The sequence below is a fragment of the Rhododendron vialii genome, chromosome 7a (assembly GCF_030253575.1).
Source record: "Rhododendron vialii isolate Sample 1 chromosome 7a, ASM3025357v1".
NCBI classification, from domain to species: Eukaryota; Viridiplantae; Streptophyta; class Magnoliopsida; order Ericales; family Ericaceae; genus Rhododendron; species Rhododendron vialii.
In genome coordinates, this window is record NC_080563.1 from 25834154 (window position 1) to 25861851 (window position 27698).

Here is a 27698-nt window from a genome sequence, read left to right on the forward strand (position 1 = left end):
CCTCCTCCCAGCTCACGATTAACTCCTATCTTATTATCATGAGCATTATTGAGCTGAGGAGACAATACAATATTGAGCTGAGGAGACAATACAACCTTACGTTCGGACTGGATGAGCTTTTTGGGGTTTACTTGGTAGGGGTCAACCGAGAGAACAACCGGTATTACCTCTCCTGCTGGATAGGATACGACGAGTTTTTGATAGACCATATGCTCTGAGGAGTGGGCGAGCATATACGTCTCGGTCACTGGGAATTTCATGTTCGGACCCGGAGAGAGTATTGACATTGCAACCACGGTCCAGTTCGGGGCCGGCTCTCCCGGTTTGTGGACCTTCTCCCTTAGTTTATATTTTGCATATTTCGTTATGCCTTGTATATACTGACTTTGCTATCTCCCTTTTTTTGTAGGTTACTTGTAGTTGATGGTGTCATGCAAGGGCTTCGGGAGAGGGCAGTCCGATTTCGCATCACAGCTGCTTTCGCCATCCCGCTCACAAGCCGATACGCCCCCGACTTGCTTGGCTATGTCCCGACTTACACGAGCTATCTGAAGAAGAGACCGAGACAGCAGGGGGTTCCGAGAGCAGGGCAGGGACAAGGAAGAGGAAGAGAAGGGACAACCGAAGCAGAAGGGAGCATCTCCGGGCCTCGGGGAACTGTACGCGAAGAGATTGACCGAGAAATGCCTGAAAAGACGAGGCTAAGTGGAGAAATGGCCGGCCGAGGTGGGGAAGTGCTGAATCTGAGACGCCAAAGGCTGAAGGGCCGAGGCGCAGACTCAATCTCTGGTATGCTTGGTGCCGAGACCTCAAGTGTGGTTCCTGTTTCTCCCAAAGGGCCCCTGGAGAAGAGGGCTCGGCATGAGAAGGGAGACGGTGCTTAGGGGAAGGAGCCGGAAACCATTCTGATCGCGGAGGAGGAGGAAGAGCGCGAGGGGGAGACTGGTGGAGAAACCGACACCGAGACCAGGATCCCATCGAGGGATCTCCCTTGGGCTCCGGAGTTCCGCCATTATGCCGGACGCCAAATCCACCGTGCCGATAGTGTTTCTAATATCGGTACAGCGTTTAGGGTGCTCCGGGCTTGCATTCTGCCGAGGGATGCCAAAGCTGTGCAAGGCTGCACCGAGTACCTCACCGGGGAGATCGCACAGGCACTCCTCAATGTAAGTCTTTGCAATAATATTTCATTTCTTCCCCTGAATTGGGAATTTTACTCTTTGTAATACTTCGGTTTTCTTGTTGGCAGGCTGGCGCTTGGGCATTAGTGGTTAATGACCGGTGCAAGGCGCATGAGCAAGAAATCAAAGAGTTGAAGAAGGCCCTTGCACAAAGGGAGGATGATTTGAAGGTGGCTAGGGAGACCTGTGATCTCTACTTGGCCAACTTTCAAAGATGCGACAGGGAGCGGGTACTCGCCGAGGGCAGAGGCCGAGGAGGACGCTAACACCCTGAGGGTTACCGAAGCCCAAGAGGTCGAGTTCGCGAGGAATAAGGGCTACGACGAATGCTAGGACGCGGTCGGAGTGGAATACAAGAAACAAGTTCGGGAGATTGAGGCTGAGCTGCACAGGGATCGCTTCCTGGATGGGTTACGCTTCGGGCACGAAGCCCTGTTAAGCAAACTTGATCTCCCTGAGGATTCAGAGCCCCGAGCCATGCACCAGCCACCTTCCGCAGAGCTCGTGCTGCCCGAAGAAGAAGATGAAGTGGTCCCGAAGCCTGAGGAGTTGCAGGCACTCGAGAACCAGGCTGATCCCAATGCCCTTGCTCCTGCTGATGCATGGGAGAACTCCACCCCTCTTCTCTGAAAAATACTTTGAACTTTTTGATTTACTTGTTTTTGATTGGACGGCTCCGGACATTTGGAGTTTCCCGTTCCCAAGTTATGTAATAGTTGAGAAGGAATGGCGCCGAACAACTCGCCCAAGCCAGATCCTCGGTAGGATTTAAACTTGCACCATATATTTGCTTCGTGGTTTTCGGTACATGAATGCTTTTTTTCTCATATGTGTTTTCATCCTTGAGATGCTTGTGTGAACAAATGTTTTCTTTTCCCGAACGTTATGTTTATCAAATGCTTGTACGAATTTATGGTTGCTGCTAGGGTGTTGTTCACCCTGCTTTGGTGAGACTTGTGGAATTGTAAAACAAGTTTAACCGAAGCATTTGCCAAACATATTCAAAGATAGTTGAGAAAAAGATGGTTTGCGGTTGCCCTCTGCTTCGGGCTGCGATGTAGACATGAAAGGAAGGAAACGAGGAGCAGGGGTCGATTTCCGAAAAGCCCCTGCCTCAGGCAAGGTCGGAAGGGGCCGAACGACCTAATCCGAAGCAAGTATTTTAGTAACTTTGAGTTTTTATGCGCCTGCTTCGGACTATGGAGCCTCGGCTAATTGTTAGGAATTTAGTTGAGTGGTGGACACATTCATGATAGGGTGGGGCTGCTAAGGGATTTGGGCTGGGGTCTCGAAGGGGAGCTGGCGTTGGCCAGGACTTCGGGATGCAGGAAAACCGAGCAGTGAATGACTATTGGTGGATCGGTATAAGGGGCTCGGGAAAAAGTCGAGTATCCTTGTGGCAAACGACTGAAAGTCCAGACGACCGCGAAGGCCGGGGAGACTTTGAGGGAATTTTGTCCGAGGGTATTACCCAGGAGAAGACATAATCCCTGAAGTCGATATAAAACGGTCCGATTGACAACGAACCGAGTGGGAAAAGTAAGCAACAGAAACAGGAAGGACAAGCATTGGCAAGAAAAGGAAATTCTCATTGATACTTGTTTGGTACCGTCGTTACATCAGCAAGTTGTTCCCGAAACAAAATTACTTAGAAGATGAATACTGGAAAATAAGAAAAAGGAAGTCGGCGGGTCCTCGGAGCTGAAGCGCTGCTAGTCATAGAACTTCTTTAGGTTGTTTGCGTTCTAGGACTTAGCAATAGGAGAACCGTCCAGCTTCTCCATCTTGGAATTTCCCGAATCAAGGTGCTTAAGGACTCGGTAGGGGCCCTCCCAATTGGGCATTAGCTTCCTTTTCTTGGACTTCTCCACCACTTTCTTACAGACGAGGTCTTCAGGTTTGAACGACCTAAGACGGACGCTACGGTTGTAGCCCTTGGCAACTTCTTGTTGGTACGATGCGAGCTTGATCCTTGCGTTTTCGCGTTCCTTCTCGGCCAAGTCGAGATCCGAAGCGATGTTGTCGTTATTCACCGACTCGTCGAAATTTTCGGTACGCATTGTTGGGAGCCCGACTTGGAGGGGAATGACAGCCTCCATTCCAAATGCCAAAGAGAAGGGAGTGCGACCGATGGATCGCCGAGGTGTAGTACTATAGCCCCAGAGTACCCTGGGTAGCTCTTCGGACCATTTGCCCCGGCGTGACTCGAGTCGGCGCTTAAGCCCGGATGAAATTGCCTTGTTTGCAGCCTCGGTCTGCCCATTACCTTGGGGGTAAGCCGGAGTGGATGTGTCCCATTTGATGCCGTGTTCGTCTAATAGGGACCGGTATTTCTGCCCGGTAAACTGCTGTCCGTTGTCCGTGATCATGGCGAAGGGAACACTGAAGCGAGAGATGATATTTCGCCAAACGAAACAAATGACGTCTGTTTCTTCAATAGTGACCAAGGGCTCGGCTTCGACCCATTTTGAGAAATAGTCGGTGGCGTTATGAGGAACTTGAACCCACGGGGAGCAATGGAGAGCTTACCGACGATATCTATGCCCCATTGAGAGAAAGGCCAAGGGCTGGTGAGGGGGCTAAGGTCTCGAGCCGGCTGGTGGATAATGGGGCTGAACATCTAGCATTTCCTACAACACTTGACAAACTCTTCAGAATCCTTCTTCATTGTTAGCCACCAATACCCTTGAGAGATGGCTCGGTGAGTGAGGGACCGCCCACCGGAGTGACAACAACTATCACCGGCATGGAGCTCTTCGATGATGCCCGGTACTTGGTGGGGGTGTGCGACCAACAGATACGGGTCGGTAAATGATCTTCGGTAAAGTTTACCGTTCGGATTGAGCCAAAAGAGAGCGGCTTTACTGCGGAGTCGGTGAGCGTCCTTCTTGTCGGTGGGGAGGACATCATTTCGCAGGTAGCCAATGATTTCATCCATCCAGCTCGGGCCGAGCTCTATGCTGAGTACCTCTTGATTCAATATTTCAAGTTCGAAACTGGGCTTGTCAATGGAGCTGAAAGAGATAGAGCGATGTCCTGAGGAGGAGCAAGCCGAGGCAAGCCCTACAAGGGCGTCGACGTGGGCATTCTGTTCCCTGGAGATATGTTCGACTCGGATAGCTTTGAAATTTTCAATGAGTCGGACGGCAGCGCTAAGGTAAGTACGCATTCGGTTGACCCGTGCTTCATATTCCTCCGAGAGCTGGTTAACCACTAATTGGGAATCACTGTAAACCACAAGTTCTTTGATGCCCAGGGCTTTGGCCGTTTTAAGCCCGGAGATTAGTGCTTCGTACTCAGCCTCGTTGTTGGAGGCTGGGAAGTTGATAGAGAGGGAGCTTTCGTGTAAGACGCCGGAAGGGGAGAGGAGGACGACTCCGGCTCCTGCGCCTCGGCTGTTGGAGGCGCCGTAGACATACATCTTCCATACATCTCCGTGGAAAAGCTTCCAGGTAGTGCTCGGGTTCACCTGGAGTATGGCTTTGGTGCTTGGAGCTGGAGCCGAAGCAGGAGAATCGGCCAGAGTGAGTTCGGCGATGAAGTCGGCAAGGACCTGAGCTTTGATTACTGTCCGAGGTTAGAAATGGATTTCATAGTTCGCAAGCTCGACAACCCACTGAGAGATTCGGTTAGAAAGGTTCGCCTTCTGGAGGAGAGACTTAAGAGGGTACTCGGTGAGGACGATGATTCGGTGTGACTGGTAGTGAGCGAGCTTCCTTGAGGCTGAGATGCGGGCGATAACAAGTTTTTCCAGTGGTAGATAGCGTGTCTCGGCGGGGGTCATTATCTTACTGGAGTAGTAGATGGGTTGGGGCTCCCGTCCTTCCTATCGGACGAGCACCGAGCTTATAGCGTGCGGGAGAGATGACTGTATAGGAACAAGTCCTCCTGGTCCCGAGGCGTGACGAGGAGTGGGGCCTCGGAAAGGTTATGGTCCATGTGGAACCATCGTCGGTTCTGGCGCGCTTTGGCTCGGGATTGACCAACATGACTTGTTTGGAAGAAGAAGCGTTGTTCAGCTCGGCACGGATGAAGCACTGAGCTTATAGTGTGCGGAGAGACGGCCAGGTATAGGAACAAGTCCTTCTGGTCCCGAGGCGTGACGAGGAGTGGGGCCTCGGAAAGGTAATGGTCCATTTGGAACCATCGTCGGTTCTGGCGCGCTTTGGCTCGGGATTGACCAACATGACTTGTTTGGAAGAAGAAGCGTCGTTCAGCTCCGCAAGGATGATACGAGCGACCTCAGAGTTTAGAGGGCCGTGGATCATTTGAACTTCTTCTTCAGTATGGTTCTCGGCACGCTGTGCTCGAGCCCTGGTCTTCTCGTGGTCAATGAGGTTACCAAGATAGCCTCCTACGACAAGCTGCTCCAAGTAGGCCTTGAAGGGCTTGCAGACAGTGGTAAAGCGACCTTGCTCGTTGTGGTAACTACATCGTATGATAGGGTTCTTGATTTTCCCGTTCTTGGTGCCGAGTTTTTGGTTTGGGAAGGAGAAGAAAGGCTGATTTTTTTTTCTTGGTCGATGATCCGGTAGATAGGCACGGTAAAGACTGTTTTCTCTGCATTGAAATCGCTTGGCTTCGGTACCTTCCTCGGGGACTGCTTGATGTTGTTGACCTGTTTCTTAGGGGTTCAAACAAGTGTGGGAGCCGGAGCAGTCGCCGAGGCTGACACTGTCTTTGAGCTCGTGAGCTTCTCGATGGCCCTCTCAACTTTGGATTCGATGAGCTAGCACCAGCCCTTGATGCGAGTCATGAGGTCTTTCATGGAATTGGGCTTGTGGCGGGCGAGATCGTTGTAGACCTGTTCGTCCTGGGAAGTAAGACCAAGGTTGAATCCTCAGGCCGAGATGACACTGTCACAACCCTCTATTTCATTGAATTACTCCCAGTAGCGACCGGCGTACTGGCAGAGCGTTTCGTCGTTTCATTTTTGGAGAGTGAGGAGAGAATCGATCTCCTCCTCGTGCTTGTTGCTCGTGACGAACCGAGCCATGAAGGCATCACAGAGGGAGTCGAACGAGGCTTGGAGCTAGTTAAACCATGTGAGACCTAGGTTCCCGAGGTTGGTAGGGAAAACCTTGCACAAGGAGGCATCGTCCGAAGGTTCATTTCGGAGGAAGAGAGACATAACGAGTTTGTATGGAACCAAATGAGTGTACGCCTCGGTCTTGCCATCATACTTGGCAAATTTGAGTTGGGTAAATCCCTTTTGGGGGGGGGGGGGGGGGGGGACTGAGTCAATCTCTCTCGTGATGGGAGAGGTCGTGAGTCTTTCGAGTCTGGCGTCGCGATGATGTCGAATCGAACGGTCGGAACCATCTGGACGCTTGGTTGCTGTACGCTTCTTCGGGACAAGCTTATCCAACCTTTCATACTCCTTTCTCTTCAGAACGATGCTTGCCGACTTATGGGGGGAGATCTCGTGGCGGTCTCTTCGGTAGCTATCCCGAGGGGAAGGCTCGAGGCGCTCGATGACTGGGCTTCTGTTACGGGTTTCTTTAGGGTGTGAGACAATAGGGCTTTTGGTTCAGGCGTTTTTTAGATGCTCACGGTATCCCTTCGTCTGGAACTCCAAGAGACTGTCGTCTTCCTTGGTAGCCCTTGTAAAGCTTGGGGTAGATTCATGCTGCCCCTTGCTGATCCGAACTGAATGAGTGGAAGAGGCAGAGACGTTTCATGCTCCGAGCCTCTCGCTGGTGGATGATTTCCGACGAGGTTGCTTAGGGGAACAGGAATGTTCCCTATGCCACGCACCCCTTTCGGTTCGACCATCCTCTGCACCTGGTGGCTCGAGGCGGTCTTTGACTGAGGGCCGAGGTCGGAGCTCCACCAGGTGGCCTCCTTCGCAACTGCAGGGAGGGCTATGATGGCTTTTTCTTCCACCATGGCTCCCGGAGGAATGAGATGGGGAGATCTGTAGGGGATGCTTGATCTCTGCCAACTCGTCCCAAACATGCTTGTCTCATTCCACGACCGTTGTTAGGTCGTCGATTTTCCGTTCTAGGTGGCAGATGTTTGTGTGGAGTTCGAAGGACGGGCCCTCGTTCGGTGTTAAGGTCCCGGCTCCGACTCCGATGGACATATGAGCTTTCCCCAGGGCGTTGGCTCCGCCGGAGGCTAAGTTATGGTCCCCGAGGGGGCCAAGCCCTAGGGTGGTGTCACTGCGGTGCGTTTCTTCGACCTCCACCATATCTGAAGTAGGAACGATGAATGGAGTTTTCTGGAGAGAAGGAGATGAACGTTGAGAGGATGGCTAGGTCCCCAGCAGAGTCGCCAATTGTGTGGGTTCGATTTGACGGGACCTTGACCGTAGTTCGGGTTAGGTTCCTTCCTCCGCGGCTCCGTGCCCTTGATGCTGAACCTGCAACAAGTCACTAGGGCTGGGATAGCCATTGATCCTTCGATGATCAAGTTAGATCTTAGGGGAAGAATATAAATCTAGGGTTAGGGTAGAATGGCATATCTCTCCAGGTGAGTATCCCTTTGTATTTATAGATCTAGGTTTACTTGGTCTCCAAGCTAGCGCGCGGAGAGTACGCTCGGGTAACCGCCTCGGATGACGTCATATGTGACAAATGGGGCAAAGCGGATACGGAGCACATGGCCAGATTTGATCCCAATGATTACACTTGCCGCACAATCTTTATGGGCCCATCTGGCGTAACTACTTTTCTTAGGAGGTTTCGGGAGCGCAGGAACGGATACACTCTGTGTTGTTGATAATTACCGAAGTAGATACAAAGGTCTTGTCATCGAGCGATAAATCGAACATCATCCTCGGGACCATTTAGCTTTTACCAAGTTGCGGGTCAGACCATCACGGGACATCGGTTCAAACCATTTGGCCAGGTTACCGAGACGGTAACCGAGGCCACTACAATACCCGTCGCCCTACTTCTGCTTCAACAGACTCTAATCCCATGACCGCCGCTATCCTACTCGTGGTTGTCACCCTCCGATAAGACTTGGTTTTACTAATACTTGTTTTTCTTCTTCCTATCCTTTCTTATCTCGTATACATACCTATTTTGAAACTCAAAACTATAAAGAAGCTTGTAATGATCCTAATTGGGTGAAAGCTATGAATGACGAGCTCACTGCTCTTGCTAATACTCAAACTTGGAATTGGTTCCTCTCCCAAAGGATAAGAATTTTATTGGCTGCAAATGAGTTTCAAAGTTAAGACTCATTCTGATGGTTCTTTGGAGCGGTATAAGGCCCGCTTAGTTGCACAGGGCTTCTCTCAGGAGTATGGTATTTGTTAAGTTATGGGTTTATATGTAATTAGTTGTAGTTTACATTTAATTTCTTATGTAAGTAGATTAGGAGATAAGAGTCTAATGTGTAATTACAGATTACATTTGTATAAGTATAATGTAATGAGAAATAAACCCTAATTTTTTGGGTTCCCAATTCTATCTCTTGTTTTACATGGTATCAGAGCACCACGTTACCTGGGGCTCCTTTTGTGATCAACACCCAACCTTCATTAGCCCTCGTCTTGAAGATCCAGTGGTGTTTCTTGAAGATCCACTCGTGTTTCTTGAACATCAGTACTCGCCAACCATTTTCAGATGTCACCCATACTCGCCGGAGGCTCACCGACCCTTTTCCGACTCAGATCTTGAGTTATAATCTATTTCCGACATCACCTGTTCTCGCCGGGAACTATCCAGCCTTTTGCACCATCTTCTGTTGTCCTTTTCGATCCTGTATAGGTGTGTTTGTCAGTTTTTGTGTTGCCTAAGGTTGTGTAGGCTTGTTTTTTGGAACTTCCAGATACTGGGTGGGTCTGTAGATTTCAGTTCATATAGTTGGGTTAGACTTGGTTGCTGCGATTTATGTTGCCTTAAGGCTGTTTACCGCTGGGTTGATTTGGTCTTCTGTATTTGGAGTTGCTGGTCTGCTCTTAAAATGTCAGAGGAGAAAAACAAGGCTTCCGCTGATACAAAAGATGAGTTGAGTCGTGTAGGGACTCTAGATAATTTTTCTCTGGATATTTGCCATATTAAGTTGGATGGTACCAACTATTTGATTTGGTCTCGTACTTTTACTTTGGCTATTGAGGCCAAAGGGATGTCAGTGTTCATCGAGGGCGCTGTTACTCCACCTATTGGACGGTCGAATTCAAGAAGTTTAAATCTCAAAAATCACTAGTCATGACCTGGTTATTTAACTCTATGAGAACTGATAGTTGCCATACTTTCCTGCTGCTTGATACTCCACATCAGATTTAGACTACTGCAGCCTAGACCTATTCTCAGTAAGGTAAATGATGCACAATGTTTTGAGTTGGGGAAGAGGCTCCGTACATTGGAGCAAAATTATTGTTCTGTTGCTGTGTATTTTGTTGACTTGAGTGGAGCTTGGGGGGAATTTGATTATTATCAAGGCTTTCAGGCTGTTTGTACTGTGGATGCTGCTAATTGGCTAAAAAGGATGGAGAAAGAGCATATTTATGACTTTTTTACTGGTCTTGATTTGGAGCTTGATCCGATTAGAGTGCAGGTGTTGGGTCGTGTTTCGTTTCCATCCTTGGGAGAGGCCTATTTTATTGTTCAGCAGGAGGAGAGTAGGAGGGGTGCTATGTTGCACCCTCATATTTTTTATCATTCTGCCATGGTTGTTACTCTTCAGGGTCATTTTGGTTTTGATAGTGGGCCTATTCTTTAGGGTGGCAAGTCCTAGTCTACTAGCAGCGGGCCTCCTGCCGGTGCGTCACTCCAGCGTGATTTTTGCCACAACACTGCTCATACCAGAGATTTTTGTTGGAAGCTACATGACAAGCCTTCTCGTGGGCGCGGGGGTGGACGCGGTGGCCATGGTCGTGGTTCGGTGCATTCTCGGGCCCAGGCCCATGTTTCGGAGTCTACAATTGGCACCTTGCCTGATTCTGGGATTTAGGCGTCATCTGATCATGTTGGTGGTTTCTCTCAGGGGGAGATACAAACTCTCAGGCGCCTTATGGCTCTGGCTGATTCTCCATCTACTATAGCTTCCTCTTCCAGAGTAGCTCCTACTTCATCCTATTTTGCTCAGACAGGTATCTCGACTAATGCATTTCTGCCTCTTCTGCTATTTCTTGGATTATCGATTCTGGTGCCTTAGATCACATGACTGGATGTTCCTCTGTGTTTGATTCTTACTCTACTTGTTTTGATAAGGAAAAGGTCCAAATAGTAGATGGGTCATTCTCTCCTATCTCTGGGAAGAGTTCCGTTCATTAATCTCCCTCTATCTCTCTCTCTTCAGTTTTACATATTCCCAACTTTGCCACTAATCTTATGTCTGTTAGTATCCTTACTCGTTCTGCCAATTGTTCTGTGACCTTTTTTCCTAATTGTGTCTTTCAGGAACTGGATACGGAAAAGGTGATTGGCAGTGGTAAATCACATGGTGGCCTCTATTTTTTGGAGTCTGCACCTCGTTTACCCATGTCATGTGGTCTTGCTCTACAAGCAGATACGGGTCTAGCTCTAGCTCTTACTATGTTACATCAGTGGCACCGTCAATTGAGTCATCTCTACTTTGGAATTTTAGAGAAACTTTTTCCTAATTTAATAAAGCATTGTCCTAAGAGTCAGTTTTTTTTTTTTTTGTGAAGGCTGTGAGCTTGGAAAACATAAATATTCATCTTATGAACCTATTAATAAATGGAGTGCGTCTCCTTTTACAGTTATCCATTCTGATGTTTGGGGTCCTTCCTCTATTACCTCTCTTAAAGGTTTTCGGTGGTTTATCACTTTTATTGACTGTTATTCTCGTGTTACTTGGGTGTATTTACTTAAATCAAAAAGTGACGTTTTTTCTTGTTTTAAATCTTTTTATGCCATGGTTCGCACTCAATTTGATACGAATATTAAAATTCTATGTAGTGACAATGAGACTGAGTATATAGATAGGAATTTTAGGGCTTTCCTAGAAGAAAATGGCATTCTTTATCAAACGACTTGTGTTGACACTCCACAACAAAATGGAGTTGCTGAACGCAAGAATCGTTGTCTTGCTGAGGTAGCTCGCTCTCTTTTATTCACCATGAATGTTCCCAAATTTTTATGGGAAAAGGCGATTTTGACTGCTACTTATCTTATCAACCGTATGCCATCTAGTGTTTTCCGGTTCAAAACTCATATTGAGTGTCTTCCTCATAGTTCTTGTGTCACCACTCTCCTACCGCGGGTGTTTGGTTGTGCGTTTTGTTCATGCACTCATCCTTAGGTCCTAAAGCCCATAAGTGTGTCTTTATTGGGTACTCTTCTACCCAGAAGGGCTATAAATGTTATGATCCTCACTCTAGAAAGTTTTATGTATTTATGGATGTTACTTTTTGGAAAACAGTGTTCTTTTACTCCCCCTCCACTCTATCTCTTTAGGGGGAGCATCGCCAGGAAAAGATGAGGGAGGAAGAGATGTTTACCTCTGTTTATAATCATGGTGAGGGGGAGATGAAACAATTTAGAGAGGAACCAATATCCGCTGAAGGAGCAACTCTTGACATTGGTGACAATATTGAGGAACTACCACAGCGGCTAAAATGGTCTAACTTAAAGACCTACATTAGACAGAATAAAGGAAAGTCCTCATGTGTAATACCACATTGTCAATTACAATCACTTACTCCAGTTCCGGATTCCTCAGCTAAATTATCTGGTAATAAATCTTATCCTATTGAACCTCCCTTTATTGAGTCTGATAATCTTCGTATTGCTCTTTGGAAAGGTGTTAGGTCATGTACTTAACATCCCATCTCTCAATTTGTCTCTGATGATCGTTTATCTCCTTCATACCATGCCTTTGTTTCGTCTCTTTCTTCTATATGTATTCCACAGAATTGGCAGGATGCATTCATAATACCTAAGTGGAAAGGAGATATGGTAGAAGAGATGGCAACTTTGAAAAAGAATGGCACTTGGGAGCTAGTATCACTTCTAGGAAGAAAGAAATCAGTAGGATGCAAGTGGGTTTTCATTGTTAAGCAGAATGCTGATGGTACAGTTGAGAGATACAAGGCGAGACTTGTTGCCAAGGGGTTTACTCAAACCTATGGTATTGACTATGAGGCGATGTTTGCACCAGTAGCAAAGATGAACACTGTGCGAGCTCTGCTTTCTTGTGCTGCCAATTTGAATTGGCCCCTTCACCAGTTTGATGTGAAAAATGCATTCCTCCATAGTGAGTTAGAAGAGGAGGTGTATATAGACGTACAACTAGGTTTCTTTTCCTCTGAGGTTGAAAGGAAGGTATGTAGATTGACGAAGGCCCTATATGGGCTGAAGCAATCACTTAGAGCGTGGTTTGACAAATTTTTCAAGGCTATGTTGGGGTTTGGATACAAACAGAGCCATGCAGATCATACTATGTTCATCAAGGGAGGCGCTGGTAAGATTGCTGTCCTTATTGTGTATGTTGATGATATAATAATGACAGGCAATGATGTGAATGAAATTCTTAATCTCAAATTTAGTTTGGCTCAAGAATTCGAGATTAAGGATTTGGGATCACTAAGATACTTTCTTGGCATGGAAGAGGCAAGATTTGATAGAGGTATTTTTATCTCCTAACAAAAGTATACACTTGATCTTTTGGAAGAAACAAGTATGTCGGGCTGTAGACCTGCAAATTCTCCTAGTGAGGCGAATCATCATATTAGTGGCAATGTGGGGGAGTAAACTGACAAGGAAAGATATCAGCGACTTGTGGGTTGACTGATATACTTAGCTCACACTCGACCAGATGTTACTTATGCTGTGAGCGTTGTTAGTCAGTTTATGCATGATCCTCGTGCTTCGCATCTGGATGCAGTTTATTGTATCTTGAGGTACCTCAAATCAGCTCTAGGAAAGGGAATTATGTTCTCTAATCATGGTCACCTGCGATTGGAGACATTTACTGATGCTGATTAGGCTGGTTCTGTGGATGATAGACGCTCTACTTCTGACTATTGTATTTTCATTGGGGGAAATTTGGTTACTTGGCGAAGTAAGAAGCAATCAGTGATTGCCAGGTCTAGTGCAGAAGCTGAGTACAGAGCTATGGCTCATGGCGTTTGTGAGCTCTTGTGGCTCCAAACCGTGTTACGTGATTTGAGAATTACTGACAATGGTCCTATGAAACTCTACTGTGACAATAAAGCTGCCATCAACATTGCTCATAATCCTGTTCAACATGACAGAACGAAGCATATAGAGATTGACAGGCACTTCATCAAGGAGAAGCTGAGTGCAGGTTTGATATGTATGCCTTTTGTGAGATTTGAAGATCAATTGGCTGACAAATTCACAAAAGGGCTTGGTAGCAAGAGTTTCCACCCCATTGTGTTCAAGTTGGGCTAGATTGATATCTTCGCACAAACTTAAGAGGGAGTGTTAAGTTATGGGTTTATGTGTAATTATTTGTAGTTTACATTTAATCTCTTATGTAAGTAGATTAGGAGATAAGAGTCTAATGTGTAATTACATATTACATTTGTATAAGTATAACGTAATGAGAAATAAACCCTAATTTTTTGGGTTCCCAATTCAATCTCTCGTTTTACAGTATGAGACTTTTGCTCCTATTGAAATGATGACCACTGTTTGTACTTTGATTGCTATTGCTGCTATGCACCAATGGCCTCTCTATCAGTTGGATGTTAAAAATGCGTTCTTTAATGGCTATTTGTCTGTGGAAGTTTATAAGCACCCCCCTTTGGGTTTCTCTCATGATTCTGGCATGGTTTGTCGTCTCCGTCGTGCTCTGTATGGTCTCAAACAATCTCCTCGTGCTTGGTATGCACGTTTTCATGATGTGGTTCTTTAGATTGGTTTTCAGCCTAGCACTCATGAGTCTGCTCTCTTTGTTCAGCGCACTCCTCATGGTGTAGTTCTCATCTTGCTCTTGTGTTGACGACATGATTATTACTGGTTCTGACTCTGCTGCCATCAATGAGGTCAAACGTCATTTATTTCAGGAGTTCAAAATGAAAGATTTGGGGCATTCGCTATTTTCTTGGTATTGAGGTTGCCTCCTCTACTAAAGGTTATCTTTTGTCTCAAACTATGTAACTGATATCCTTCATTCTGCTCAACTTACCGATGACAAAACTGTCGATACTCCTATTGAGCTTCATGTTAAGTTTTCTAGTATAGATGGGGTTCCACTTGCTGATCCTACTGAGTATCGCGAGCTAGTTGGTTGTCTTGTTATCTCACGGTCACTCAGCCAGATATTGCCATTGCTATGCATATTGTTAGTTAGTTTGTGCTCCTCGGTCTATGCATTGGGCTGTCTTGCTTCGTATTCTGTGTTATGTTCGCGGCACTATGTTCCAATGTTTACTTCTCTCTTCTTCTTTGGACTTCGACACTTCAGGCTTATGCGGATGCCGACTGGGCTGGGGATATCTCTGATAGAAAGTCTACCTATGGCTTCGTTTTTTGGGTGATTCTCTTATTTCATGGAAAAGCAAAAAACAATCTTTTATTGCTCGTTCTACTGCCAAAGCTAAGTATCGTGCTATGGCTCATGCCACTTCTGAGGTTATTTGGCTGCGTTGGCTTTTATCGGATATGGTTGTTGCTCTCTCTTCTCCTATGCCTCTTTATTGTGATAATAAAAGAGTGCCATTCAAATTGCCCATAATTCAGTCTTTCATGAGTGCACCAAACATATTGAAATTGATTGTCATTTTGTTCACCACCATCTTGAGTCAGGCACCATTGCTCTCCCATTTGTCTCTTCCACTCTTCAGTTAGCCAACTTCTTCACTAAGAAGCACACCATTGCTCGCTTTCGTTTCCTCCTTGGCAAGCTCTTGATGCTCTCCGGCCTCGCATAACAAACAACCAACCACTGGATATGGGTGGACTAGGATACTTTGAATGTATATATTTGTAAATGTTATATTATTTCTAGGGTAGTTTAGTCATAACGTTAATAAGCGATTAATTAGGGTTTCTCCGTTGTCTTTTTAACTTAGCTTGTTATGTTATTCTTGTAATCAATTGGATCATGCAGTAGAATGTGCGTTGTTTCTTGTTCTCCCTCCTTTGCAAGCTCTCAGATAACATACTCGGCCTCCTCCTCCCTCCGAAAAATAGGGCATTAAGGCCTTGGTCTGTGGTTAGTTATAAATTGGAATTGTTATTTTGTGAGCCAAGCACTCTTGCATCCCAATTGGGGATTTTCTTTCTCTAGAGTCATATGATTGATTTTTGGTCGTAGCCCCCCCCCCCCCCCACTGGCAGGCCTATGAGGTCTTCGCACCAGAGGTCAGTGGTACATAGGGTTTCGGATCATGGGACCTCGGAGGCTGCAACGGTGTCAAGGGTAGTTATGAAAGTCAAACGAGGTCAAAGGTTGTCTAAAGGTTGGGGTGGTTTGTATGATTTGAAATCTGACGAATTGTCCTTTGGTCAATGGGTCTCCCTCTCTCTCTACGACTGGTTTGAGTTCTAACCCCTGAAGTGGGTGTAGGCCCTCAGATGGAGCTCAAGCCTCCATTCAATGCTCTTCCTTTGGTCCCAAGCAACTTGGGCCTTGCTCCCCAGCCCATGGTGACGATGACTTTAGGGATGAGTTTCCTGCCAACAGAACCACCAAGGTCTAGCAACTGAATGGCAATTCTTAATGCTAAGAGCACTTAATGCTGAGAGTTCTCTTGGCCAAGGAGCTTAGATCATCTTCAACCATGATCCGGAAGTCCCACCATAAGGCCATGATCCTAAAGTCCCCGATAGGGTGGTTCCTTAGCCAATAAATTGGGAGCTTAGCTATGCAGCTTAAGTCCTTAAGAGGACTTGTCTCTTAGATTGGGTTATAACCATATAGCCCCAAGCCACCTCAGGAGCTAGTCAATGTTCTAAAACAAGGAATTAATCGCAAATTAATCGTTGGCGGGGCCTATCTGATTAGGTCCGACTAACGATTAATTGCCGATTACTAATTAATATGCACCGATTAATCCGATTAATCGCTCGAAGGTGGCCGACTGCCTGACTAGCGCTTAGCAACTTTTAGAACATTGGAGCTAGTGGACCTCCATTGAAGGGCTGCTGAGCAGCCATGTGGCGGAACGCCATTGGGTGAAGTTCAGCCTAGCAATTACTCAACTATGCCAATAGGGCGGAGCTGATTCCATGTACCTACTACCTTCTACCATTAATAATTTCTGGAGTAGTTAAAGCATCTGTCTCAAAACCAATTGGTAATGAGTGGAGAGGCCGCTTAGGTTCATATACTAGGTTTGGAGGTTAAATTTAACCAATGTGGGACAAGCTCCAACACTCTCTTGCACGTGCGACCCCTGACTCGCACATGGTGAGGTAAACAAACGATTCAACACATACGACAACAATCAATTATTAACAACAAACAAAGGGGGAACCAACAATTAACGACATAGAGTCTTGTCCAAAAGCCTCCGAAAACCTAGCTCTGATACCATGTTAAAGCATCCAACTCAAAACCAATTGGCAATAAGTGGAGAGGTCACACAGGCTCATATATTAGGTTTGGAGGTTATATTTAACCAATGTGGGTCAAGCTCCAACAGTTTCCTCCACTTCTTGTGCAATGACACATCTTGTGATTGTTTGTAGGAACATATATGCAAAGGTGTAGCCGCAATAATCTTGTGTAATTCTTTTTTGCTCAGGAGTTATGCATTGCAAGGGAAGAAATACTGTTTGTAGGAACATATATGCAAAGGTGTAGCCGTAATAATCTTGTGTAATACTGTTTTGCTCAGGAGTTATGCGCAAGGGAAGAAATACTGCTGTCAGTATTTGGTGCAAAATTTCTTATCCTAAGCAGAATCTTGTGAATAATTAAGCACAAGGGAAAGCAGAAAGAAAAAAAAAAAAGATGAAAATTATGCTCAAGTCTTTTGATAAAACTGTAGGGGAATGCAAAAAATTACAGTTCAACTCCTTTGACATTTGCCGAATTATCGAACATCTTGCCATGTTTAGTGAACATTTGCTATTACTACTTGTGCGAGGGAAAGAAAAATTCCATGATATGCCTTGGATAAAAGTTACTCTCCCAGCCTCGAGTAAGTTCAATAACTGAAAACCTTTGGAGAATTGACCACATGAAAAGAAAAAATAGTTAGGACAAATTGTAATGAAGAACTATGCCATTATAGTTGAGAAAACCATTTTGATTTAAAAGTTGCACCAGGAAACTGTTCTTTAGAGTCAGTTCAGTACTTCAGTTGCAACTATTTCCACTGGCATGGAGGCTATTTAAAAGCATCTGAACATGAGAGTAGGTCAGTATCATTATGGAAACACCTGGTAATCCATACAAGTATTGCAAGTTTGCAACCACAGGGGTTACAAGTGTCATTCCGAAGGAAAACTTCGGAAATGAAACTTCTCGTGTGTTTTCTGCATAAAATTAGAGCATAATAAAGTTAGAGAATATACAATAAGGAAATCTGTAGATGATGTAACTAAGCCAGATGTTACATTACCTGTCAAGTTGGTAAGGAAATCTGTAGATGATGTAGCACCTTCCTTTCACTTCTATTGCATCAGCTTTTTATGACCCTATTGTGTCTAGTTGATGCAATCAAAATAGCAAAGGGAATTAAAGATTCAAAGAAATGAGTAAAATCCCATTCAAGGGAATAAACCCCAAAGGGTAGAGAGAAACTACGTCCCAATCAATATATTGAATATTCTTAATAATCAAAAGCTAACAAATGAAAAACTAACTCACCTATTTATAGACTCAAGACTCTCCTAACACTAAGGACACTCAAATGACATAAGTACCCTCAAAGCTACTGCATCATACACCCCCTCTCTAAAGAAAACAACTTGTCCTCAAGTTGGACACAAGACAAAAGACAACTTAATAAAGAAAATATAGAAGTGATTATTATGCAGCTCTGAATTACACATGTGGCTGCATTTCCTTGATCAACATCACCCTCATCACAACCAATCTTCAGTATGAGCTTCTTCTTGTATACATCCACCACAGCCATACTTAGGTGTGAATAAGCAATCCATTTGGCATGTCTTCGGTATAGCAAAACACTATCAAAAGATCTCGGAACATATACTCCCAATATATACTTTGACCACTCATCATTCAAAGATTTAAGAACGTGCACCACATCATACCCAAGACTCGCTCGAGGGAACACCATACCCAAGGAGTCTTCAAATTGTCCCACGAGTGCTTCCGCTTCTTTTGGTGAAGTCCAGGGATGGGTGTGGAGAGAATTGTTGATTTAGGGACCAATGTACCGCAACAACACTTGGAAGCAATCCTCGACCTTCGGTTCAACCCTTCATAAAAAAGTGGAGCTTCCAAATTATTCCCATACTCTTCAAGTTGAGTGTCTTGTACCAAAGGCAACTTGAAACTCAATTATTGAGAGCAATCTTCAATCTCAAGGTCATGACTTCCCTCTTCTCTATAACACTCCTCCAAAAGTTCCTCACCATCTTGTCTAGGCCGAAGGAAACTTTCCTTGAACATATCAATAAGCATTCCCTCTTCATTATCAACACCAAACTAATCAAAGACGGGCAAATCTTCAAATTCACCTCCAAAGTCTTCATTTGGAGATTCAACGAAGATGGGCAAATCTTCGAACTCATCTTCAATCTCAAAGACACAATCTTCAAGAACACCTTCAAGTTTGTCATTAGGATATTCATCAAAGAGGGGAGCATCGTCGAAATAACCGTGTTTCATCTCATCACTAGTTGATCAAACGAAATGAAATATGGCAATATGCTCTGCAATATTAGGTATTTAAAATGCTTCTGTTTTATGCAGAAAGAAGAATTTCAGCACACAGCTTATTCGACCAATGCTTATGTAACAATTGGACCTCTTGCAAAGCAAGTGTTGCAAGGTACTGATGACTGCTGTTTTATGACTTTCATTTGTGTTTAAAGGAATAAGTAATAATTACTGAAGGTTGGCTATGTCACAATATGATGCATTTGTGGTGGATGGTGATGTCATACAGTCCTGCTAAATTCTGTATAATGCAATCAAGATGGCTCACTTATATTTTCATATGACCAATGCAAATCTCATGGTTAAAAATTCATATAAGAGCCATCACATTCTTCCTCATACTCCAATGTAACCCAATGCATTTAGATGGGGAAAATAATGCAAGAAAATTCTTAGTTACAATCAATGTCTTGCATCTTCCAGATGGGTGGATGTGTGATCTTTACTGTGATAACGCTAACAAATACATGCATTCACTTCTAGAGCTGTGCATGCAAGTAGACACACCACTTTGCTTCATCTTCTTTAAGGCCTTCACGTTATATTTTGTAGTTTTCTTTAGCTGCTGTCAAATTGTTTGAGTTGGTTCCAGATTTGATGGTCCAGTTTTAGTTAGGGAAGTCGTTTACCTTAAATTGCCATTCAGCAGCTTCCTTTGTATGGCAGGGCAACCTTTTTTCTGATTTGGCTAGCTTATTGTTGGAGAAAGATAAAAGACTACTTTTTGGTAAATTGAAAATTACTGGGGAAAAAAAGAACATCTGTATGTGATTTTGGGCTCGCACGTAGACTTTGAATCACCAGAGGTGGTTTTACAACACAACTAGGTGGTTTCCATTCAAATCCAAATGACCATAAGCTCATGGTACCATTGAACACTTAGGTATCGGAACATGAATTGATAAACTATTGCACCCATAAATTTTTACTATGGTGGTTTCAGTGTCATTAGTTGAGCAAGTCTGGTACCAAGTAAAAGTTGCAAGGGAGGGGTCTATTGATGTAGGACGGTTTTAGGACACAAAGAATATTGCCGCCTACAATTAGAATCATGGTGGTTTTGGGTGGGGAATGAGAATATTATTTGGATAAGTGCACTTAGAAGGAGAAAGGAAAGAAGAAGAGAGAGAAGAGAGATAGAGCTGCATCACCCTCGCAAGGGTTAGGCGGTTTCTGCAAGGAAGGACCGCAGCCCAAACCCCAATTACAATGGCCTCAGCCTTGTAAAACTCAATTCATTAATCAACTCTATTCCAAATGAAAGATTACATCTCAATTTATAATCCATGGGAAAGACTCTTCGAATTCCTAGAACTCTAAATGAAATGAATCTAATTAATGAATACATTCAAAAAGATGTGTGAATGAACCTAGATATAAATGCATACATTGAACCTACTAACATGTGTTTAATACATCTAGATGAATATTAATGCAAGTATTAAATTAATAATGACCATTTAACTACCAAACTACTATGGATGATCCTTGATCTAACAATCTTTGTACGAACCATACAGCTTTTGATTAGAGTCTCGGCAACTAACAAAATACCCTCATCTAGCAATTTATCAGTTTTGTCGTCGTCATCATCTATGAATATATAACCCCCAATGAACAATTACACTAAGGCTAAATCTTGCATTTGTCCAGGGGAAGGAAATTTAGAAGGGAAATAGAACTGATGTAAATAAGTATATTCTTTTCCACAGTAACCGTGCTAAAAAACTTGTGCTTATTTTTGCTTCCCATCTGTTGTAAGAGATAGAAAGAAGTGTATAGGGTGTTAATTAACCCTGACACGAGAGCTTCATTTATATTTTGTAAGAGCTAATTACATAACGTAACCAACCAATGTGGGACTAAGTCTAAACTCTTATCCTAACACTCTCCCTCAAGCTGGAGAGTAAATATCACAAAATCCTAGCTTGTTACATAGTAATTCTAAACGTGGTTTGAATAACGGTTTAGTGAAGATATCTGCTAACTGAGCTCCTGTAGACACGAAATGGGTAGCCAACATGCCACTATCTATCTTCTCCCGAACAATATGACAATCTACTTCAATATGTTTGGTTCTCTCATGAAATACTGGATTCGAAGCGATATGTATTGATGCCTTATTATCACAATACATAGGAATATGTAACTGTACGCCAAACCCCAACTCCTTGAGCAAAGCTTCAACCATACAACCTTGCATATAGTATGAGCCATGGCACGGTATTCTGCTTCTGGACCAAGCAACAACAATTTGTTTCTTGCTCTTCCAGGTAACTAAATTTCCACCAACAAAAGTATAGTATCCAGTTGTTGATCGTCTATCAGATGGTGATCCAACCCAATCAACATCGGTAAAGGCCTCAACACGCAAATGACCATTTGAATGATAGAATAGACCACATCGAGGATTAGCCTTGAGATACTTCACAATACGAAGACAAGCTTCCCAATGTGGAAGACGAGGGGCTAACATGAACTGACTTATCATACTGACAGCAAATGAAATATCAAGTCGTGTATTGGTGAGATAATTTGCCTACCAAGCGACGATAACGGTCTGGATGAGGAAATATCCCCCCTGATCAACACATAGTTTGAAGTTTGGATCCATAAGAGTCTCCACAGGTTTTGCTCCAAATAAACCAGTCTCCTCTAGAACATCCAGCGTATACTTTCTTTGGGATAGACTAATCCCCTCCGTGGATCTTGCTACCTCAATACCCAACAAATATTGTAGCTTATCCAAATCTTTGGTGTGAAACTGACGTCGTAGAAAATATTTTAGCTCAATACCTTTCTGATCATTCCCAGTAATAATGATATCATTCACATACACAATCAACACTACTATCTCCCGATCAGACTGATTAAAGAAGACAGAATGATCAGAATGAGAGCGACGCATACCAAACTGCAACACAGCATCACTAAACCTGCCAAACCAAGCTCGAGGTGACTGTTTAAGAACCATAGAGAGCTTTGCGAAGGCGACACACCTGAGAACGCTCCCTTTGAGCAACAAACCCAAGAGGTTGCTCCATATATACCTCCTCAAGCAGATCACCATGTAGAAACGCATTCTTGACATTCAACTGGAACAAGGGCCAACCAAGATTGGCGGCCACAGAAATAAGAAAACAAACAAAGGTAATTTTGGCCACCAGAGAGAGTCTCCACATAATCAACTCCATACGTCTGGGTATAGCCTTTGGCCACAAGACGGGCCTTGTACCGTTCGACTGTGCCATCTGGATTATACTTGACTGTAAATACCCACCGACATGTCGGTGGACTTCCCTAGTGGAAGAGGAACCAACTCCCAAGTGCTATTGTCATGAAGAGCAGACATCGCTGCCTCCATAGCTGTTCGCCACTTAGAAATAGATAAGGTCTCCTGAACAGTGTTAGAAACAGAAATGGATGAAACAGAAGTAGTAAAAGCACGAAGGGACGAAGATGGATGATCATAGAAAACAAACCGAGCAATAGGATGAGAAGTGCAAGACCGAATACCTTTGCGAAGAGCAATACGAGGTGGCGGTGGTGGTGGTGATGGAGGAACCGGATCTTGGGACGGAGGAGGTGCAGTGGTAGGCACTGGTGGGGCTGTTAGTACATGTTGCCGACGAATATATACTTGCATGGGTGGCACAAGAACAGGAGGAACATCTCTAGGAATAACATAATCAGATTCAAAAAGTATATACTCAGACTTAGGTGTACTCGAGAAGAAAGACAATGACTCATTAAAGGTGACATCAGCACACACAAAGTGACGACGAAGAGAGGGTGAGTAACACTTATACCCTTTCTGAGTGCGCGAATAACCAAGAAAGACACATCGGATCGACCGGGGGTCAAGTTTGCTCCGGTCAGGATCATGCGCATGAACATAACATGTGCACTTGAATACTCGAGGGGGTAATGAGTGGACGACCAAGAAATAAAACTTTGTGAGGTATCTGACCACCAAGAACAGTGGAGGGCATACGGTTAATCAAGTAACAGGCTGTAAGAACAGCATCACTCCAGTAAGATTTAGGGACCTGCATCTATATTAACATGGTGCGCATAACCTCATATATGTGTCTCTGATCTTACGTTCGGCAACCCCATTTTGTTGTGGAGTCCGAGCGCAAGAAGATTGGTGAAGTATCCCATGATCATCAATAAAACGAGAAAGAGCATTGTGGGGGTTCGATTTATCGGGATCTTGATCGTGGGTCGATTTCGGTTCCTTCGCCGCTCTGCGTGCCCGCCGCCTGACCTGTAACAAGTCACTAGGGTTGTGGTAGCCCAGTGACCCTTCGACGATCAAGTTAGATGTAGGGAGAAGTGTATAGGTCTAGGGTTAGGGTAGAATGACATACCCTCTAGGCTAGTGTCCCTTTGTATTTATAGACCTTGGTTTACTTGGCCTCCAAGCTAGCGCGTGAAGGGTACGCTCGGGTAACCACCTTGAATGATGTCATACGTGACGAATGGGATAAGGCAGTTACGGAGCACAGGGCCAGGCCAGCCCCCATTGATTATCCTCCTGGCATAACCGTCTGGGGCCCTCCTGTCGAAACCTTCTTTCCTCAAGCGGCCTTGGGGTGTAGGGGCCGAGTACGCTCGGTACCTTTAGATAGCGACGAAGCTTAGCCGGACTCCTCCTATCGAGTGATCTTCCGAGGGAACATCGAGGGTCCTAGGGCCCTACGTGGAGCGAGGGGCGGGGATCTCCTTGATATCGCTCGGTGCACCGTGACTTGGTGAGTGGTCCGAGCCCCAATTTCCGGAGCAACTACAATAGCCCCTTAACTCGCTGGAGCATCATCTTCGAGCTCAGGGGAGTTGATTATGCTCACGAACTGCCACATTGTTGGAGTCCTTTGTTTGTAAATAACCGAAGCAGAAGGCGGCCTCGGGATTCATCAGATGTATAGCCCCAGCCCTAAGAGCCACATGTTGATCCTTGCCAGGCTATCTCGTGGTGTAAAACGCCTTGGCATGTGCCGCATCAATTGATTGGTACGAAACGTCCCATCGGGGACACGTGTCAACCGCTCAGTGGCTCGGTAAGTAGTGCCCCGACTTTCGTGCAGGCCTTTCGGTACGGGCCGTTCGATGATCGCCACGTGTTAAGGATCTGATGATTCGGGGAGCGTCGCTTCGTTTCCCGCGCGCCCCTTCGAATCTTCCCCTATAAAAGGGTAGGTAGAGAAAGAGAAGTACAATTTCTGCTACATTGATTTATCTAAAGTTCAAACCTCATTTCTAGTTTTTTTACAATAGTTTTCCACTTTTCAAAGCAATACCGACAGTTGGCCGTCTAAACGCCGAAAACCTTACATAAAGCCTATAATCCAAACTAGCTATATTCGAGCTCCCTGTGGATCAATGTCGGTCTTACCGAGTTATTCTGCAAACGACTAGAAGCCCTATGCTTCGGGCTATTACATCTGGGAGTGAATCTTTCCGTCGTAAGCAAGTACCCCCACCAATCTTCCTCCCCGTCTTTAGATCTTGAAACACACAACCATGAGGAGAAAAAGTGACGGAGCAGTTTAAAGACTTTGTAAGTTTACTAACAGACATAAGATTAAATGGAAAACAAGGAATATTGAAGATAGAGTTCAAAGTGAGAGAGGAAGTAACAGGAATAGAACCCAAACCAGTAATTGCAGTGGTTGAACCATCTGCTAAGGTAACATGAGATGGTGTACCAACAGATGACTAAAAAAGATAGTATACGTACCAGTCATATGATCAGTAGCAACAGAATCAGTGCCCTAAGGGTTTGAAGAATGAGAAGATGCAGTAGAGGGTGAAGCTTGATGTGACACTAGGCGTTGATACTCCTCGGCAGAAATAGTCACCCCAGTGTCGGCAGACTGAGAAAACGACCCAACATCCTCAGATGTAGTAACCTGATGAGCCTGTGGAAATCCATGAAGATCATAACAAGTATCGTTCGTATGATTGGTTCCCCAACAATGAGTACACAATTTGGAACCACGACCGCGACCGCGACCACGACCACCTCCCCCTGACATGCGACCTCCATGAGCACCAAAACCAAAGTCACGACCACCAAAACCATGACCACTAAACCCAGAATCACGACCATGACCACTAAATCCAGAATCACGGCTGCAACCATAGCCACGGTTGAATGAGGTACCAGAAATGCCAGAAACAGCGAAAGCTAGTGCTGAACGATCAAGAGGTAGCATAGGCACAGATACAAAAGGCTGACGAAGTCGACTGAAAACCTCGTTGAGATAAGGTAAATCTCGAGACCCCAAAATCTGATTACTGACAAGACCATAAGTAGTCGGTGATACACCAGATATGAATCAAGCCACCTGTATACACTCGCGTCGGCGCCGCATAACCTGAACATCAGTATAAATAGGTTCACAGACATTGAGCTCCTCACAGATACCACGAAACTTGGCATAAAAAGACTCCAAGGATAAATCACCCAGTGAGATAGAAAAGGACTAATGAAGATCATATGTGCGACAGCGATTGGTAACACCAGAATACATCTCATGTGCCTGTGTCCATACTTATTTGGCTGTAGGTAAGAAGACCAGTGTAGAAATATGGTCTTCCATACTATTCCATAACTCAGATCGAATCTGGGCATCCTCGGACACCCATGCCCCATATGTGGCAGCAGTCACTGCCGGGGGGTCATCAGTCAAAAAATGATACAATGTCTCACCCAGATAATAGACCTCCATTGCTTTAGCCCAAATAGCATAATTTTTGCCATTCAAAAGTGTAGAGGTAATAGACAACCTCTCTCGAAACCGGGAAGAACGAGCAGAACTACTAACAATAGTAGAACTAGAAGTAGACATAGGCTTATCAGTCTCAGCCATTGCACCAAATCAACTACTAAGAACCAACGAAATCAACTAACAGCAACCGCAACTACCAACAAATGGCCAAACATAGTAGGTTCCCGACACTATCAGTAGCAAGAACCATATACAATCGACCAAATAATCAAACCCAACATATTAGATGCACCATAATTACCAATATACCACATGGAGAGCTACTTGATAGAGAAAGGCTTAAATACTTAAATGGTCCTCACAAAATAGAGTTGGTTTCATTTTCATCCTTGTAAAATTTTTTGTGTCAATTTCGTCCTTCCAGTTTGTGACTCAGTTCAATGTCACCCTTGCCGTCAACCAGTGGATGGAATTCGCCTACGTGGATAACGGAAGCCTTATTTGGGATCTGACCCACATCTCTTCCCCCCAATATTACCCACATCGCTTTCTCCCAAAAATAATACACACAAGATCTTCGCTAGGGTTTCCCCCAAACCCTTAACAGTACATTTCTCATCAAAAGAGGGATTGGGCGAGGTCTCATCAAGATCTTCAATAGGGTTTGCTAGCGTGGTCTTTACAATATTGGAGAAGATCATCAACGCGAGGACGTCGTTGGTGGATGCTAAGGTAAGTCAATTGTTACCCACGTTTTTAATGCAAATGGTTTAGGATTTTCCGCCCAAAAGATGTTTACTACAGGAACATCATTAGTTTATACTAATTTGTATCATTAGTTTATATACTAATTTTTTCAGTGGGGGACAAGTGTGCGTGGTTTTCTATACCTTTCACCTAACTTGGGCAAGGAAAATTCGAATTAAGTCGTTCTTTTGGAAGAAGTCTTAGAATTTTCTCTATTTTCTAGTTTTGCTATTATTCCAAATTTTTCCATTTTTTGTAATTTCCGTTATTAATTGATTCGGTGTCCGTTTTGAGGCGAATCAATTAGAGCTAGGGTTTTTCTACCTATTTAACAAGTTGTAAGCCTTCGGGGCAAGATAGTGATTGATTATTATTGAATGAAAAGAGTCTAGAGAGCATTTTCTCTAAACCTATATCGTTTGTGATTTTTTTGTTGCACGTTCGTAATGTAATTGAATGGCAGATTGATCTTGTGCACCTTTTTTTTGGTAGAAAACGATGTGGGTAATATTGGGGGGAAAGAGACGTGGGCCTGGTAGCTTCTGTTATCCAAGTAGGCGAATTCCGTCCACTGATTGACAGCAAGGGTGACATTGACTTGAGTCACAAACTGGAAGGACGAAATTGACACGCAAAATTTTACAAGGACGAAAATGAAATCGACTCTATTTTGTAAGGACCATTTAAGTATTTAAGCCATAAAGAAACAGTTACTAGGACGAGGAAGACATCACAGGAGAGTGCGAACACGACTGGAAAGCATTGATAGTAACAAATCTGAACATCCACGAAGCAGAAATCACAGATACACGTCTGGAAATCACAGAAACAGGGCCTGCTGATGTTCGCCAAGCCTGGAAGTGACTCGCTGGAGGTCGGTGATGGTCGCCGGAGTCAGATGAAGAGTCACCGGAGGCAGACAATGGGTGGTGTGAAGATTTCGAGAGTACCCAGTACCGATTGGGGGTTTGGCGAACCAGAATAAGGTCGTTTTAGGGTTTCGGTAACTGGAGAGATGCCGACGAGGGCTGTTCCAGCGCCGACGAGGGTCAATGGTGACTGGGTTGCTGGCGTTGAAGGTCGATGTTGACTGGGTGAGGGTATTGGTGGCTGGTTGAGGGTTTTAGGGACTGGATTAGGGTTATCGGTGAGGAGGATGTACAGTGGTGATGGTGGATGATGTACGGCAGTGCTGGTGGGCTAGGGTTTCAACAGATGACGTACGGCAGTGATGGTGGTGGGCTAGGATTGTGGTGGTTTGGGATTAGGGTCAAGGCGGGGCTCT

At 44.7% G+C, this 27698-nt stretch overlaps 1 protein-coding gene across 2 annotated transcripts in view; it reads left to right on the top strand.

Annotated features, from left to right (window-relative positions):
- Window positions 1-27698, top strand: part of LOC131334522 (ATP-dependent DNA helicase Q-like 2) — a 54157-nt gene that overhangs the window by 22055 nt on the left and 4404 nt on the right. For both annotated transcript variants that reach the window (XM_058369567.1, XM_058369566.1), the window contains one exon: window positions 18963-19041. In XM_058369567.1, coding sequence (XP_058225550.1) covers window positions 18963-19041 — 79 coding nt within the window. The remainder of the gene's footprint in view (window positions 1-18962; window positions 19042-27698) is intronic.